The 18,502-nt window shown below is 34.4% G+C and overlaps 1 protein-coding gene across 2 annotated transcripts in view; it reads right to left on the reverse strand.

Annotated features, from left to right (window-relative positions):
• The window catches only part of LOC136036472 (proteoglycan Cow-like), a 77,446-nt gene that overhangs the window by 57,172 nt on the left and 1,772 nt on the right, over window positions 1-18,502 (reverse strand). For both annotated transcript variants that reach the window (XM_065718732.1, XM_065718731.1), the window contains exons 2-3: window positions 7,893-7,950; window positions 2,199-2,301 (exon numbers count right to left, since the gene is read on the reverse strand). In XM_065718732.1, the coding sequence (XP_065574804.1) occupies window positions 2,199-2,301; window positions 7,893-7,950 (161 nt within the window). The remainder of the gene's footprint in view (window positions 1-2,198; window positions 2,302-7,892; window positions 7,951-18,502) is intronic.

An 18,502-nucleotide genomic window follows, 5' to 3' on the forward strand; every position in this document is an offset into this window, starting at 1 on the left:
GTTAAAAATACTTCAATTTTTCTATTTTGTCCGAATTAACGGGTCCCCCATTCCCCCCCCCCAGATCGTCAAATAGGGAAAACGACTATTTCTAATTCAATCTGGTCCGGTCCCTGATACGCCTGCCAAATTTCATCGTCCTAGCTTACCTGGGAGTGCCTAAAGTAGCAAAACCGGGACCGACAGACCGACAGAATTTGCGATTGCTATATGTCACTTGGTTAATACCCAGTGCCATAAAAACGACGATGCTAGTATATTTTAATTAAATATTTAATATATAGAGGTGATTAGGGTAAGTTAGGTAAGGTTAGGTATTTAATATATTACATTCTGGATAACCTTCTTTCTATAATTTTCTTCTGTAATTTCCAGAATTTTGTTACTAAAGTATTATATTTTCATCATACTTAGGTATGATGATACCTAATTAGGTATGATACTATTAGGTATATACTATTAGGTATATTACTCATACTATTAGGTATGATTCTTGTTTTGGACAACATATGTCTTTCTCCAACAAAAAAACAACAACATCCGAGTTAATAAGTCCAGAAATTGGGCGGAAAATATTCTGAAATAGAAATTACTTAAAGAGAGCTTTAGTTCTCTTGGGAATTTCTCTTGGATATTTTTCATGTGAAAAGAGGAGATAAGTTTGCGGAGTGAACAAAATCCATATAATAAGTGCTTTAAGAGCTACGCGGTTCTCCTAAAGTGTTTTCTCTGAATACGGGAGCAGGTTAGATGGAAGTATGAATCAATTAATCGATTATAGCAAATTTTCTTCATTTGGGAAGCGTCTGAGATAATTATTGTTGTGTCAAACCAGGGCTTAACGACACCAAAATACTATTTTGATTCCCATGCTTTTGCAATTAAACAGCTTTATTGGAGCCACGAAGGCTATAATAAAAAACAAACAAAAAACAATAAAATCTACATTTCCGAGGTTAATTTGGTCTGGGCATAACTTAATTTGGTCTGGGCATAACGTCAATTTAAGCAAAATTACGTTGCGAAGGCACCCATTCAAAGTTACATTCAAAAACTTACAAATCTTAAGCAGTCAAAATTAGCAAAAAAAAAACGATGAGCCAAATTACAAAGATGACTATGTACATTTTTAGAAAGGAAGTTTTTTGTTCATTCGAAGGAATAAAACATCAGCCGTAATTCTTTTGGATGCCCGGAAAGCATATGACAACATATTCAATTATATGCTGCTCGCAAAATTTGCTCTTTTGGTACCAAGAAAGTGTGCCAAATTGGTTGTAATCTTAACTCCATGGTTGATTCACGTCTTTTTATCTAGGCAGAAGCAGGGGCAGAGGTTTTCAGGCGGAGGTACATTTTGGAACTCTGAAGGACATCCTTGGTCCTTAGCTCTAGCTTATTATAGCTAATGACTTGCTAGCCTAAGGCTTGCTTGCTTTATGCTTAGGGCCAAATCCAGGAATTTTTCTGCAATGTTTGGTATGTAAGGAAAATGTTTTGGACAGTTGCTATGTATGGTATTTAAAAACTAGACAAAATTTATTTCCTTTTACTAGGTACTAAATAAGGATATTTTGGTAAGAACTGCCTGATTTTTAATAAGTAAATTTCAACCAATGATCTCCTACCTCTAATACTTGAGAAAAACTATAATTGGTTATCCTCCTTGTTAATTGGTCCTTTTCCTACCAAAAAATTGGAACTATGCAAAAAAGATAAATTCCTGATCTAAAAATTAAATTTGAAAATCTTAAGGTTGAACCTGCGCATAAGCATTGAATGAAGCTTAAAAAGATTTGGTAAAAGAACTTGCTCAAGAATCGTTCCAACTTCGAGCTTTTCCAGACTATATATTGTACAGGGGGTTGAATCTTAGCAAAGATATTACGCAAGGCTCTCTGTCAAAAAATGCCTGTCCCTCTTTTTCCGAATATGTTTCAAAATTTCCATTTTTAAATTAATCAAAATTTTGAAAATTAAATAATAATTATTTTAAATTAATTATTTTTCTTGACACCTTTTTTCGTTTTCTTTTTGTCAATTAGACATTGTGCTGACGAGTTGAACAAGCGAAGTTACCTATTGCTTTTCAACACCTGTATTTGAGGTGAAAGCAAAAAAGGAAGAAAATTTTCCCAAAAAAGGAAGAAAAAAGGAAGCAAGAAAAGGAAAAAAAGGAAGGAAAAAGGAAATTATACCCATTTTCCTTAATCTCTGAGCTATCGACACAGGCTGCAGTCAGCTCATCTTCTAGCAGACATCTTTCGGACTTACGGCACTTCAATACCTGACATAGATCACCTAAAAGGATAATTGAATTAGCCTTAGGCTCGTAAAGGATATGGTCAAACTGGGGGATCTGGAAGAGGATTTTTTTGGCAAAAATCAATTTACCAATAGATCGAAACGCAGTTTAATTTGGGGGGGAGGTATTTTCTCTTCACCATTTTCACGTCGAATACTAAAAAGCTTTCAAAATTATCACTAATTAAAAACTAATTTACGAACAGGATCCTCATTAAAACAGCACAAAGCTCTATTATTCTAAAATCGTCAAATTTTATAATCGTCAAATTTAAAAATCGTCAACCAATTTCTTGATGACATGGATCATTTTGATGGACTCTGTCCTAAGGAGCACCGCAAAAGCATTGGGAGATGCTTATGATTTAAGCATCTTAGATGAAAATGTTAGCAAAGAATGAATTAGTAGAGGTTTAGTGAGTTTATGGTTCAAGAACAGGTTTACAAATTAATGTTCAGAAAACTAAGTCGTTAAGACTAGGAATAAGTGAAGCTGAAGAAGTGATGTTGGGTAACGAGAAGACCGATCTAGTCGGCAGCTTCACTGGACAGCTTCACTGGTAGCATTATTAGTAAAGATGGTCAGTGCCATGAAGATGTTAAAAATAGAATAGCCAAGACCCATGGTGTTTTTACACAGTTGAAAAAGGTTTGGAAAACTACGAAGATAAGTCTGCGAACCAAGATTAGAATATTGGAAGCTACAATGATGATATTGGCAAAGCATGATTCTGAACATTTGAAGCGTAAGCGCTCCAAAACAAACGACGGAGGACTTGCTGGATGTTTATCACAGAAATTGCCTATGGATTCTTTTGGGCGCCCGACTGAATAACCGTATCTAAAACAGCAAGCTGTATGAAACACATGGTATAATCCCACTTCCTATGAATATAATAAGAGAAAGGTTGAGATGAATGGGACATACTCTGCGTTTGAAGGATGACAGGTTGCAAAATATTGTCCTTGTTAGACACCGGTCTAGAACCAAAAGAAAAGAAGATCGTCCCCAAATGGGGTGGTAAGATGTCGTAAGGAAAGATTTAAGAGGAAAAACTTCCTGAGAGGGTGGAAAGATGGAGGTTTTGAATAGATTAGGGCGGAGGAAGAGCGTACGTAGCTGTTTTGGTCTCAGGCGGCTTAGTGATGCAGTTAGTTGTTAGTAGTAGTAGTAAGAGTAGTAGATTCCTTGATGCTGCTTGACTTTCACTTGATATTGGTGAAATTCGTAATTTAAAGTCGAATTGCCTTCCAATTAGTTAGAAGTTAACTTTTCGAGCTATGAGAAAGGCAAACTTTTTTTACACTCCCCCATTGGTCAGTTTGTGCTCTATGAACAGTAAGCAAGGTTTGAAAGTCAACGATGGCTTATAGTTAATCATAGATTTGTTTTTAGAAGTTTCATCTTCGAGAAAAATTCCTTGCATCAGCCCATATTTACCCCGACAGTTAACAGCAATTGCAACAGAATGACAATTTTAGGAACAGATTCGTAGAAACTATGCTGCTAGGTAGACTCTAGAGGCAAAATCAGTTTCTTTTAGAAAAAAAAAACTGTCTGTTCTAGAAAACACTTGTAAAGCACCTAGCCTCGACTTGAAGCTTTTCTTTGTCTTGTTTCTTTACAAGCACTATCCAATTCAGATGTAAAAACAAGATCCAGGGAGTTGGAAGGCTTTAGGAAAGAGAACTTGCGTCCAGATTTCAAATATATGTCCGTATGTCAAATTGCCATATCCTTACTTGTCACTAAGGTCATGTGAAGCGTTTTTTTTTCTTTCTTTACTCATATATAGGCAACTAAAGCAGGAAAGTCAAAAGGTTCTTACGTAACATCTTAAGCACCCTAAATTAACCCCTTTTTCGTAGACGATCGTGTCTGGACTCACCATATTCACCCTTGCGCAGGGCGCTCCTGGTGCAATGGCGTAATTGCTATGGGGCAGGGAAACTGCCCCCATCAGACCTCGGTTTGCTCCCTCCCCCAACCTTTAGTTTTCCCCCTCGCATGAGATCCAGAATATTCTCAAAACTAAGATAAACCTACATAATTCAAGCATCAACAGATACATATATGTCTTTTTAAGTACATATTTACCTTTATAGTACTATAAAGTACTTTTATAGTACCAAATAGTACCTTTATGGCACCAAATCGCTTTTTTAAGTCTTTACGGTCATTTTCGCTTGATTCTGGAGAATTTTTCCAACTCCCCCCCCCTCCTCCAGGACATTGACGAAATTAAGCTACTGCCCTGGTGCATAAAATAGCGTATCTTTTCCTGTAGACTTTGCACTTATACTACGTACGTCAACTTATACGTACGTTGACCATGTTCAACTTTGGATCATGCAGCTAAACCCATAGAAAAGTAAATATTTTAAAAAATTCCTCACAACTGAAGTTCGAAATTTTTTTTTTCTTGGAAAAGAGAAAAAAAATTAAAATAAGATTTTGTTACTGAGAAAGCACATTACAATTCATCATTTTTTTTTTCAATGGTTTTCTATTCAAGTGGTTCTATTCCAGCTTTTTGTTTTAAGCATGAAAATTAGATTTTTCTACAAGTCATTTAAATAGAGACACAACTAAAAGAAAAATTAAGAGGTAATCAGCATACTTTAGCCTAGAATTCGTCTACTCCAATGCATTTCTGAGTCTGCAGAAGTAAGCAAGTAGGCAAGAAGTAAGCAGCTTACTTTAGCCTAGAATTGGTCTAATTCAATGTTCTTCTGAATGTTCAATAAGAAGTAACCAGCTAACTTTGGCCAAGAATTTGTCTAATTCTATGTCCTTCCAATGTGCAGTAAGAAGTAGCAGCTTAGTTTGGCATAGAATCTGTCTAATCCAATTTCCTTTTGAATGTTTAGCAAGAAATAAACAACTTAATCTGGCCTAGAATGAGTCTAATCCAATCTCCTTCTGAATGTTCAGTAAGAAGTAAGTAGCTTACTTTGGCATAGAATTCGTCTGATCCAATGTCGTTCTAATGTGGAGTAATAACCAAGTAGCTTACTTTGGCCACAATTTGCCTAATCCAATGTCCTTGTGAATATCCAGTAAGAAGCAAGAAGCTTACTCTGGCCTAGAATTGTCCTTCTAAATGTGCAGCAAGAAACAAAAGGCTTACGTTGACCTAGAATGGGTCTAATCCAATGTCCTTCTGAACGTTCAGTAAGAAGTAAGCAGCTAACTTTGGCCAAGAATTTGTCTAATTCTATGTCCTTCCAAATGTGCAGTAAGAAGTAGCAGCTTAGTTTGGCATAGAATCTGTCTAATCCAATTTCCTTTTGAATGTCTAGTAAGAAATAAACAACTTAATCTGGCCTGATGTCCTTCTGAATGTTCAGTAGGAAGTAAGTAGCTTACTTTGGCTTAGAATTCGTCTGATCGAATGTCGTTCTAAAGCGGAGTAAGAACCGAGTAGCTTACTTTGGCCTAGAATTTGTCTCATCCAATGTCCTTCTGAATATCCAGCAAGAAGCAAGCAGCTTACTCTGGCCTAGAATTGTCCTTCTAAATGTGCAGCAAGAAACAAAAGGCTTACGTTGACCTAGAATGGGTCTAATCCAATGTCCTTCTGAACGTTCAGTAAGAAGTAAGCAGCTAACTTTGGCCAAGAATTTGTCTAATTCTATGTCCTTCCAAATGTGCAGTAAGAAGTAGCAGCTTAGTTTGGCATAGAATCTGTCTAATCCAATTTCCTTTTGAATTTCTAGTAAGAAATAAACAACTTAATCTGGCCTGATGTCCTTCTGAATGTTCAGTAGGAGGTAAGTAGCTTACTTTGGCTTAGAATTCGTCTGATCCAATGTCGTTCTAAAGCGGAGTAAGAACCGAGTAGCTTACTTTGGCCTAGAATTTGTCTCATCCAATGTCCTTCTGAATATCCAGCAAGAAGCAAGCAGCTTACTCTGGCCTAGAATTGTCCTAAATGTGCAGCAAGAAACAAGCAGCTTACGTTGACCTAGAATGGGTCTAATCCAATGTCCTTCTGAATGTGCAGTAAGACGTAAGCTGCTTACTTTTGCCAAAAATTGGTATAATCCAACGTCCTTCTGCCTTAGCTTACTACCTGCTTTTGTGACGGGAGTCAGGCGTTTTAACCTTGCCAGGTATTAGGGATCTTGATGGCTTTGCTGGATCATATTGTGTGATAGGCTCTAAGTTGTTCTTTAAATTCAGAGTCACTTGGCTAATCATCTGTGCTCGGAGTTCCAGAACCAGTGGCACATCCAAGGGGGCTAGGGGGGACCTTGTCCCCCAAGACTTTTTCGGCACCCTCATTCCTTTTTTTCTTCTGTTTTTCACTCTTAAAAAAAAGAATTGTCAATTTGGTCAATTATTGGCACCCTCGTCACATTGGACACCCCCACCCCCCCCCCACCCCGATAAAACACTCTTTTTTACAGTTGCAATGTTTCAGGCGTAGTCAGGTTTGCCACCGCTAGTGATTTATAACCATTTCTATTGATTTTTTATATTGCCTAAGAAACACTAAATCACCACATAAATCACTAGATAATTGAAGGAAATCACCAAATCCACCAAAAAAAATCACTAAAACCCTCTGTTTTTTTTTACCAGATGGCAACCATGTGCAGAGCTCAATTCACTGTAGGGCATGCAATATGTAAGATACGCCATAGCCATGACCTTCATTGAATTTACGGCCTCATTTCTCAAAAATCTACAATTCTGCTTTTTGATATTAATGTGAGTGAAACAAGGAAAAGGATAGAATTTTTTATATATACAAACCCCAAAACTCAGCATAAATCATATTCAAATTAAGTCAAAAGCTTAGTATTATACTAAGCTTAGTATTAAGCTTAGTACTGAAAGGAACTAATCAAGTTTACTTATCTATTATATAATTAATTTTACTTTTTTTTTCTTTTTTTTTCGCTTATCCTGGAGGAGATAACAAGAAGAAATTATTTGTGTTTACGGGTATTTGATGTTTCTTCTTCTATTTTAACATCTTTTTTTCTTTTTTTCTCTCTTTTGGTAGAGTTTTCCTTATACAGGTCTATTAATAACATGCCGTTTTTCCAAGATAGGCTCTATTTTGTGACTCTTTGGATAGGTGTAAACGTAGGTCTATATTAACTTCCATTTCGTTTCCTGATTAGTTCTTTTTGTTTTATTACGAATAAAAACTTCTATAAGAAAACAGAGTAAGTTAAGCCTAAAGAAACAGGGTCAGCTTCCCCTAGTTATGAAAACGAAGATATTTCTAAGGGAAGCTTTTGTCACTTGTTACAAGTTTTCTGTTGAACCTTGTAAAACTTTTTTTCGGTGGCTCTCTTAATGCTCACCAAATCTGGCAATATATTTTTTATTCATAAAAATAAGATTTAAAATAGATTGAAAAAGCAACACTTCAGCAGCAAATTAGGATTGGTCTTTCCTTGGCAATACAGGACACTGAGTTCGTTCTCAGCGCCCACAGGGGCCTGGGGTTTCATGGAGATCACGCATTAGCATCTCCCAATAATCCAAGACCAAAAAGGAAAATTAAAAAATATAACGCCAAACAGAAGAAGAAGAAGAAATAAAAACGAAGAGACAGTTTAGAACATACTTGAGGGATCCCAAATCCATGTTTTCTTGCGTCTGGAATAAGGAGTTTTGATGTCTTCCTAAAAAAGAAGGAGAAAATGAACTCTAAAGAAACAAATTATTTTTTTAGCCAGGAGACAAGAAACGCTTACTGGCTAACTATATATATATATTTATATATATTAAAAAACTAGAAAATTCAATTTTAATTAAAAAGGCCTACGTATGCTGTTGTGCATTTTCGTAGAAGATGCCAAATTTAAACAAAAAATTTGGGTGAAAAATCCGTTAAAAAAAAATATAGCACCAAACAACTTAAGGAGGTGTAATTTTCCTTTAACGGAGTTGTTGTCTTTAGGAATAAACAAATGTTTTAAATTTGAATTTTAAGGACAAAATCGCGCTGTTTATTTAACAAATTATTTTCACTTATTTATTTTCACAGTTCAAAATGGTAACACCAACAATAATGTGACAAAATTACAAAAAACTTCATAATTTTAAACAACAAAAAAGAACCAAAGCCGTTTGAATATTTCAAATAGTAGGCTGGACATAAAATGCGTTCTATACCAATTTCTAGGTTTATAATGAGAGAAAGGTTGAGATGACTGGGACATATTTTACAGATGAAGGATGTCAGATTACAAAAGAGCACCCTTTTTGGCCATTCATCCAGGGTTTAAAAAAAGCAGATCATCCCTGAATGGGGAGGGAAGAGGTCGTAAGAAAGGATTTAAAGGAAACTTGACCTTTTTGTGAGGGTGTAAAGAGGGAAGATTATAATAGATTAGGATGGAGGAGGACACATGCGCAGCTGTGTGGCACCGGACAACATAGGGCTGCAGTGAGTTCTTAGCAGCAGTAAAAGAAAAATCGTAGAAATATTGGTTTTCAGACACAAATAGACCATAGCTGAATCCAAATAAAAACAATTATTTTATTTTGATGTCTATGGTACTTTAAAATAATTGAACTAATTTGACATTAAAACAAACAAAAAATCACGCCTTGCTTCCTACCACAACTGGATTGACTATCTAGTTCCAATCCCCCTTCTCTAAAGTTATTAAATTAAATAAAAACAAGCTTTTTCAGCTGAAAGTAAGGAGCAGCAGTAAACTTAAAACAGAAATTATTATTTATATGAGAAGGGTTGCACCCTCCTTAACACCTCACTCTTTTCACTAAAGTTTTTAGTACTTTTAAAAAAGCTTCTTTCTGTTCAAATTAACGAAGTTTGTGTTCCAGGAATCGTTCTTACAGGATTGGGACAAAATTCAAACTTTAATGTAAAAAGTGAGGTGTTGAGGAGGGGACTCCCCCTCATATATACAATAATTTCTGTTCCAGTTTAAGTTTTAATGTTGCTCCTTACTTTTATTACTTTAAAATTAATTTAATTTTCTGATTTTTTTTAAATAATGCCAGGAAATCTGGCTCCCTCTCAACGGATAAATCCCTCCTCCCCATGGATATCCTCTATAAAATTCAATTCTGGTGAAATTTAACCCAGGGCAATTATCTTCATGGGTAAAATTGAGTCGGCAAAGAGAAAGCAGGTCATATGAAGAATTCGATATAGGAATTCTGGCAAATTCCTAGGTGTAAAATTTCTTCTAGAAAATTCACCTCCTGTAAACTTCCCTCCCCGTCGAAAATCCTCCTAGTAGAAAATTCCCCGCCCACCCAAAAAATTCATGGATGCTTTCCCAATAACAAACACTATATGTAAACAATGGGCCAATTTTTAACTTAAAGGCCTTTCCCCAGGGGCTGCGGGGGTCACGCTATCTCCAAAGGCATAGTTATTTAACCTTTCAACTATGCTGAACAAAATGGCTATCTCATAATTTTGATTGGAAGGTTTTGAGAAAAAAGGGCGTGGGAGGGGGCCTATTTGCCTTTCAATCTTTTTTGTCACTTGAAAATGTCACTAGAACTTTTAGTTTCCGATCGAAGGAGCCCTCTCCCGATATTCTAGGACTACTGGATCGATACAATCATCCCTAGAAAAAAAAATATATCTGTGGTCTTTGTTCTGGCAAAAAAAAACAAATTTTTGTTGATAGGAGCTTGAAACCTCTACAGCAGGGCTGTTTGATACGTCGAATCTGATGTGTGATTTTTCATTAAGATTCTTTGACTTTTAAGGGGGTGTTCCTGCCTTTTTTTTGAAAATCAGGCAGGTATTCCAGGCTTTTAGCCTTTGGTGGGTAAGAAAAAACTTAATGAAACCTCTATATTTAAGATCAGCATAACAAGAGGATTCTTTTGATATATCTTGGCTATTAGTATCAAAATTCTGTTTTTTAGAGTTTTCGTTAATATTAAGCCGGGTTGCTCCTTACTTACGGTTCGTTGACATGAACTGTTTGACATCAGACTTCATAGCTAACTGACCAGTTTTGACATTTAGGTTTTCATACTATGGAGCAATTGCAAGATAGCATTAAAACGTTCTGATTGAAGATCTAAGAAATAATGAATTAACTTATTCAAATTAATTGCAAATATTGAGTGACAAACTGACACACAAACTATTGTATTAGATTAGAACATCTGAACTGATTGACAATATATCTGAATATGGTAGGCTATACCAGATACATTACTTAATAAAAATAGGCACCTGCAGGGGGAGGGGAAATGCCCCCTCTCCCTGGAAATCAGATACTATATAGTAATTATGAGGAAACCAAAAGAAAGAGAACAGAGTAGGAGAAAACAATGAAAAAAGTTTCGACCCTTAATAGTGGCAATATGGGTTCTAATTTATGACTGAACACCCCCTTTCCAATTTTCGAAAAACGTTTTTTATATGACTTGGTAGGAGTAAACAAAATTCAGTTCTTCATAGCAATAAACGATAGCGATCCTTATCCATATTGAATAAAAAAAGACAAGTTTTTTAACTGAAAGTAAGGAGCAACATTAAAACTTGAAACGAACAGATATTACCCCGTATATGAAAGGGGCTTTTCATCCTCAACGCCGCGTTTGACTCTTTCTCTTAACTCTACTTTTTAAAACAGTAAAAAACTTTAGCGTAAAAAGCGGGGCGTTGATGAGGAAGCAGCCCCTTTCATAAACGAAGTAATTTCTGTTCCTTCTAAGTTTTAATGTCGCTCCTTACTTTCAGTAAAAAAACTTGTTTTTTTTTATTTAATTTTTGAACATTTTTGAATTAATACATGTTTTGACTTTGGTTCTCCGCAGATGAATATTTAAAACGAAATTTGCATATTTTTTCGCTAAATGGCTTTCTCATAGTTTTGATCAAATCATTTTGAGAAAAAAGGAGCGGGGGAGGAGGCCTAGTTGCCCTCCAAATTTTGGGTGACTTAAAAAGGCAACTAGAACTTTTAATTTTTTACGAACGTTTTTATATGTGACTTACAAATTAGCTTACGTAACGAACTTCTATATTTGTATGTTTTTATTACGTGTATGAGGAGGCTCAACCCATCGTCAGTACCTCGCTCTTTACACTAAAGCTTAAATTTTGTCCCAATTCCTTAAGATTGACGCCTGAATCACAAAGGCCATAGAATAAATAGTTGAAATTACTAAAAATACTTTAGCGCAAAGAGCGAGGTATTAGGAGGAGGTGAACCCCTCATATGTGTAATAATTTCTGTTCGTTTTAAGATTTAATGCTGCTGCTTACTTTCAGTTGAAAAAACTTTTCATAATTATTTTTTCATTGTTTTTTTTAAATAACGCTAAAGAATCCTGCGCTCCCTTCATGGAAATTTTCTTCCCTCATGCCAAATTCCTCCATAGAATTTTCCCCAACATATCCCCCTTTTCTCAATCCTTTACCCCCCAACCAAAAAATACCCTTAAAAACGTCTCTACACTTCCCATAACCATTACTTTGTGTAAGCACTAGTCAAAGTTTGTAACTTGTAGCCCCTCCCATGGGGACTGTATGGGAGTAAGTCGTCCCCAAAGACATAGTTATAAGGTTTTTCGACTATGTTGAATAAAATGGTTATCTCAGAATTTTGATCCGAAGACTTTGGGAAAATAATTAGCGTGAGAGGGGGCCTAGGTGCCCTCCAACTTTTTTGGCCACTTAAAAAGGGCATTAGAACTTTTCATTTCCGTTTGAATGAGCCCTCTCGCAACATTCTAGGACCACTGGGTAGATATGATCACCCCTGGAAAAAAAAAACAATAAAAAAAAACAAACAAACAAATAAACACGCATCCGTGACTTGTCTTCTGGCAAAAAATACGAAATTCCATATTTCTGTAAATAGGAGCTTGAAACTTCTACTGTAGGGTTCTCTGAAATGCTGAATCTGATGGTGTGATTTTGGTTAAGATTATACTACTTTTAAAGGGATGTTTTTCCCTATTTTCTAAAATAAGGGAAATTTCTCAGGCTCGTGACTTTTGATGGGTAAAACTAAACTTGATTAAACTTACATATTTAAAATCAGCATTAAAGTATGATTATTTTGATGTAGCTATTGGTATCAAAATTCCGTTTTTAAGAGTTTTGGTTACTATTTAGACGGGTCGCTCCTTACTACAGGTCGTTACCACGAACTGTTTGAAACACTGGTCAAAGTTTGTAACTTGTAGCCTCTCCCACGGGGACTTTGGGGGAGCAAGTCGTCCCCAAAGACATAGTTATTATGGTTTTCGACTATGGTGATTAAAATGACTATCTAAGAATTTTGATCCGGTGACTTTGGTGAGAAAATGAGCAAGGGAGGGGGCCTAGGTGCCCTCCAATTTTTGGGTCACTTAAAAAGGCACTAGAACTTTTAATTCCCGTTATATTGACCCCTCTTGCAACATTCTAGAACCAATGGGTCGGTACGATCACCCCTGGGAAAAAGAAAAAAAGAAACAAATAAACACGCACCCGTGATTGGTCTTCTGGCAAAAAATACAAATATCCACATTTTTGCAGATAGGAGCTTAAAAATTCTACAGTGGGTTCTCTGATACGCCGAATGCGATGGTGTGATTTTCGTTAAGATGCTATGGCTTTTCGGGAGTGTTTCCACCTATTTTCTAAAATAAGGCAAATATTCTCAGGCTCGTAACTATTGATGAGTAATACTAAACTTGATGAAACTTATATATTTAAAATCAGCATTAAAATTCGATTATTTTGATGTAACTATTGGTATCAAAATTCCATTTTTTTTTAGTTTCAGTTACTTTTGAGCTGGGTCACTCCTTACTACAGTTTGTTACCACAAACTGTTTGATAACGAAAGCATGACTTGGTAGGAATAAACAAAATTGAGTTCTTCATAGCAATGAATGATAGAGATCCATATCCATAGCGAAAGCATAAGAAACTAAATAATGATATCACTAAATCAAAGAATCAGCTTTATTCCAAGTATGTATTTGCTTCGAGTTTCAAGTTAAACATCCAAAGCTATTAGTAGCCTACATAAGAAAGTTTCTATAGTTATAGAAAAAGAATGAAAACGACTTAAAAAGCGGCAATCCCAATAAAAATATACCATCAAATTGAGCATGCCTGAGCGCCAATGAGTCAGTTATGAAGCCACTATAATAAGAAGTGTTAAATAATATGTCTTTCCCCAGAACACACTTTTGTTTATTTTTGTATTTTATAAAAAAATTTCACCACGAGTGATTGTATTTATACAGTTGTTCACTTTGAAAAAGCGTTAATTTTTTACAGTTATGATGCATAAAGTGGTCAAACAAATATTTTTTTCAATTCAAAATAAAACTAAAATATCAATATTACTCAGTAACATCCAACACTTACAGCATTTCTCAATGACGCCCTGCACTAGAAATTCTTCGTTTTGATCCTAGTTTAGATCCTCGTTTTGATACTTTACTTTGAGCAACCTGCTTTGAAAATGCTATAATTTTGATAATTACAGAGTCTTGAGGTGCTAAATAAATTGGTGTTTGATAACCAAGTTCAAAAATATTGACGTTGCTCAATAATGACGTCAATTTCATTAAAACGTCAATAATGACGTTGCCCAATAATGTCTGTCCAACACTTCAGCATTGGTAAATAGAAATGAATGCTAAAAAATCCCACCTTATTTTCCATTAGGTCATTGCTTTGTGTATTCTAGTAATTACTTTCCTTTTTCATTTTTATTTAATTTTTCCTTTAATTGACATACTTTTTTATTACCCTTCAAAAAAATTTTATTTCTTAAGCTTTGCTACCCAGCAAAAGCTAGTCCTAGGCAAAGAGTGAGGTGTTAACAGAAGTATTGTGTTCATAAAACTATAGTGTCTCATGAAATGTAATTAAACAAAACAAAAAAGATTTTTCAACAAAGAGTGAGGTTTAAAAATGAAAGCAAACATAAATTATTCCGAATATAAGGGGCCTGCCCCCTCCTCAACTCCTTGCTTATTTTGGGAAAAAGTCATGCTTCAGAGTAAAGAGCAAGAAGTTAAGGAGGAGACAGCCTTTCTCATAAAGAATATTTTCTGTTCATTTTAGGTTTCAAAGCTGCTCCCTCCTTTCAGTTGATAAATCTAGTTTTTCCTAGTTTCATTTCTAATTGTTTTCAAAACCCTTATTTGGGTTGTCCCTGAATAGGGTGGGACAGTATTATAAGGAAAGACAAGGGATTTGGGAACTTCTTGGGAGGCTGTAAAGAGGGAGTCTTTGAATAGATTGGGATGGAGGGGGAGTGTTTTTAGCTGTGTTGGCCTCAGTTCGATAGGATTCTCTGATAAATAATTACATTATATAAATATGTTTAAATACATTGAAATATTTTATATAAACTGAAAAACAAAAGAAATATTACCATTTAAAACCTCGCCTTTTCTACAACTATGTTTCCCAACTAGGAAGCACAAAATGTAGTTTTATTTATACTTTTAAATCAATTGGTTTCTCAGAATTTTATATAGATTGCAAATTGATCTTCTTTGGGGCAAAGTCACAGTTTGTTGCCATTAAATAGCAGAAAACAACACCTTCCCATGGCAAAATCTTTGTGGTTGCTTAAAGAGGAACTTATAATTTATGTTCGAATGAGCTTTTGGTGGGCAGTGTTAAACTGAATGAATTTTAAAGATTTAGAATCAACATAAAAAGCCAATTCTGCTAATGTGTCAAATATCCTCTAATCTGTTTTTAATTTGGTGAATATTAGCCCAAGTCACTCCTTACTTGCCAGTTTGATATCACAAACCACTTGATAAAATTCCCTTGTGACAAAAAAACTTGATTTAACCTTTTCATTTTGTTCAGTTGAATTTGAGCATTAAAAAGAGGATCAATTTGATGCCCAGAATGTAAGATTTAATTAGTTTTGTCATTTGCTATTCTGCAATTTTTTTAAATGTCTGAAGATAAAAGGAATTTCAGTTAGGGGGGGGGGGAAATAAACCATTATGAAATAATTATATTTTAGATGGCCATTACAAAATCAAAACACGGTTAGGAATTACATGAAGACAAGGGTGTACCCATTACAATCTTGGGATCCCTTTGCCAGGAATCTTGGCCATTTACCATTGGCTGAGTTTGTTTCATTTTGGATGCAAAGTTATTTACTCTTTTTATTTGAAAATTTGTTTCTAAATGTATTTAAAAACAAAATTACTCCAAAGAAAATGTATACTAAAATATACTCTCATATCCCCTACCCACCACTATTATTCTGGTACACCCCCCCCCCCGTTTTCTGTGGGTGCCCTTGTACATATATCAGATATGTTACCATATATCAAAATGAGGATTAAAAAAATAATAGTAAATTACTTATTCAAATCAATTCAGCAGACATGGAGTAACAACAGACGAATAAAATATTTACCAAGCCAGGGATAGGGACCTACATAACAAACAAATTGTATATTGACTATTGAATTTGATTGAAATGTCTGCTCTGACTGATTATATATTGGATTACTGTATATCAGCTATATTACTAATTGGATCAGGCATAGCATTAAATATCTGGTTGAAGATCTACAATGTAAAGAATTCACTTACTCAAATTAATTAAAAAGATATGGTGTGTTAACAGATGAGAAAGTTACTAAGGTTGTAACATGGACCTACATATCCATACAAACCAACACATTATGATTAGACTATTTTACTCATGTTTTGATGCCTTGTCTTTCAGACTTTAAAAGTGGCCTAATTCAACAATATAATATAATAAACACAAAAATAAAGAATACAAAGAAGGTTTTGTCTTGAGTTGTACTAAAAAGATTTTAAAAATCTAGAAGTAAATTCAAAAATAGGTTTTATCTTAAGATCTAACAAAAAATATTAAGAATTTGAAACAGGCTCAAAATATGCTATACACTAAATTTAAATCTTAAGACTAAAAAAGAAAGCTTGGGCAAACATTCATTTCATGACCATAATTATTCAAAAGGTGACCTTTATCTCAAGATTATACAGATAAAAGAAGAAAAGCATTTTTTTACACTTCTAAGCTTTGACAAAGGCTATCAAACAATTGCTTCTACTGCCACTGACTGATAATACAACAAAAGAAGAATTTCTTCTTGTCTTAACCTTTTAAGTGTTATGATTTAAACGTTTTAAATGCATCTTTGTGGAATAATGAGAGCCTGGCTTATTGGAAGTCACATGAACTTGTATTGCAATATGAGCTTATAAATTTTATGACCAAGTTTTGTCTAACTTGCAACATGATTTGACTCTGCTTTCAACATTGCCCAAATAAATATTTTTGTAGTATTACACTGCTATCTTTTTTTTTCTTCAAGAATTCTAGCAGAATAATGATAGACTAATTTATCAGAAGTCAGCTCAATTTTGGCAAAAGGGGTTTAGAATTCTAAAATTTGCCTTTAAGCTTAATCTGGCCCAAAACAAACATTGGCATCTATATTTCAATTGGAATACTTCTTTTTTTTAATTAGAATTTTTCTGGTTTTGAGAAGGAATTCAGGAGTCAGAGACTTTAAAGCAGAAAGAAGAAAACATTAATAAGGAGGCCTTCAAAATTTAACCAAAATTGGCTCTCCAGGTTTCATTAAAAGTATAAGAAAAAACTGAAGATTCTGTATCATTAAACCAAGCTTTAAACACTGGAACCTAGGGTTCTTGTTAAGATAAAGATGATTTAGAAATAATTAACAAGAAGCAGTCAGTAATTTCAAAAGAAACATGTAGATTTTTTCTTCTTGAAATCAGATAAATATTTCTGGCTAAAATCATGTTCTGAATAGCTTCATTCTAGGGAATTTAACATGAAATACCTAAAGCATCTACTTAATGAATAGAAGATTGAAGCCCAAAGGTTAGAGAAAATAAAAATTAACAAAGACAAAACTATAGTTTGTAGAGCATTTTGTAGACCATTTGTGTAGAGCAGTTTGTAGATGCAAAAAAACTTCAAGCATCAAAATGATAAATAAAAAAAAAAAATACTTAAAAAAATATTTTTTTTTTTTTTTTTTAAAGAGACAAGAATCCAGATATCATGTAGCCACTACCCAAAAGTAGAGGTTGAAAACCAAATAAAATTGCATTTTTATGCAACAATTTTATACCTTCTTATTTTTATGCTGACCTTAGCATTAGCTAAATTGCTTATGCTGACTTTAGCATTAGCTATATTGCTTATGCTGATGATATTCTTTTAGTTAGTTGAATGCAAAATAGTTTCAATATGACTTTCTGTCAGCATTACTCAATCATATTGGTCACTCAATAGACAGTCAAAGTACTAATGTTTTAACATAAAGTCTGATCACCCTCTCCTGCTTGATTAAACAGTTCTTCAAACCAAAATAGAGGTCAGGTGGTTAGACACTGTATTTGAAACTTATCTTTTTGCTACCTGCTCCATGACTGTATTAAGAATATTTGCATCAAATATGACTGAGCCTCTACTACTTAAAGTTGATCCAGCTTTAGGATGCTAGGGTGTCTATTTACTACTTTTATTCTCGTATGGTATTTCACATGTAGGCTTCTCCATCTCTTCAGGAAAAAGGATCAATAGAAATTAAGGATTTCATGTGTACTTCTTGTGGCAAGCCTATTCTGCTACCTGTCTCAGTCTGTGACAGAGTCAAGATACATATTGTCCTATTTTCTTTTCTTTGTCCCTTGTGTTGATTATGGTTTAGTTTTTTGTTATAAGTAAAGAGCAACATGTACCAATGGAAGCTTACACTATAAAAAAGGGCAAGTTTGGAAACATTATGTACATAAAAAGAATCTCTATTTTATTCTGGTGTCCAAATCATCAACTGCCTATTCAGTTTAGTTTTGGGAAAAAGAATATACCTTCATCAGATCTTGACAAAACTTACACCATCAAATGATATTATCATTTTCAAATGATAATAAATATTTTCATCATGAGTATCCAAAAAATATTTCTAGGAAATGACCCATTTCTACAAATTGCTAATTCTAAATGAAAAAGTTTATTAGTAAAAAACATTAGAAAGCCAAAAATGGTAAACCTTTTTTGAATTTACACTGCCCAGAAAATTAATCTAAAAATGATGTAGTTCCAAGCAAGACTATATCCAGAGGGGCTAAATTTGAAGCCCCCCCCCAAAAAAAATGACTTGTAAAAACCTACCAAAAATGAATATAAAAATTCTGATGATTTTTTTAATTTTTTTGTAAGCCCCTGA

This window comes from Artemia franciscana, chromosome 15, assembly GCF_032884065.1.
Source record: "Artemia franciscana chromosome 15, ASM3288406v1, whole genome shotgun sequence".
Classification (NCBI taxonomy): Eukaryota; Metazoa; Arthropoda; class Branchiopoda; order Anostraca; family Artemiidae; genus Artemia; species Artemia franciscana.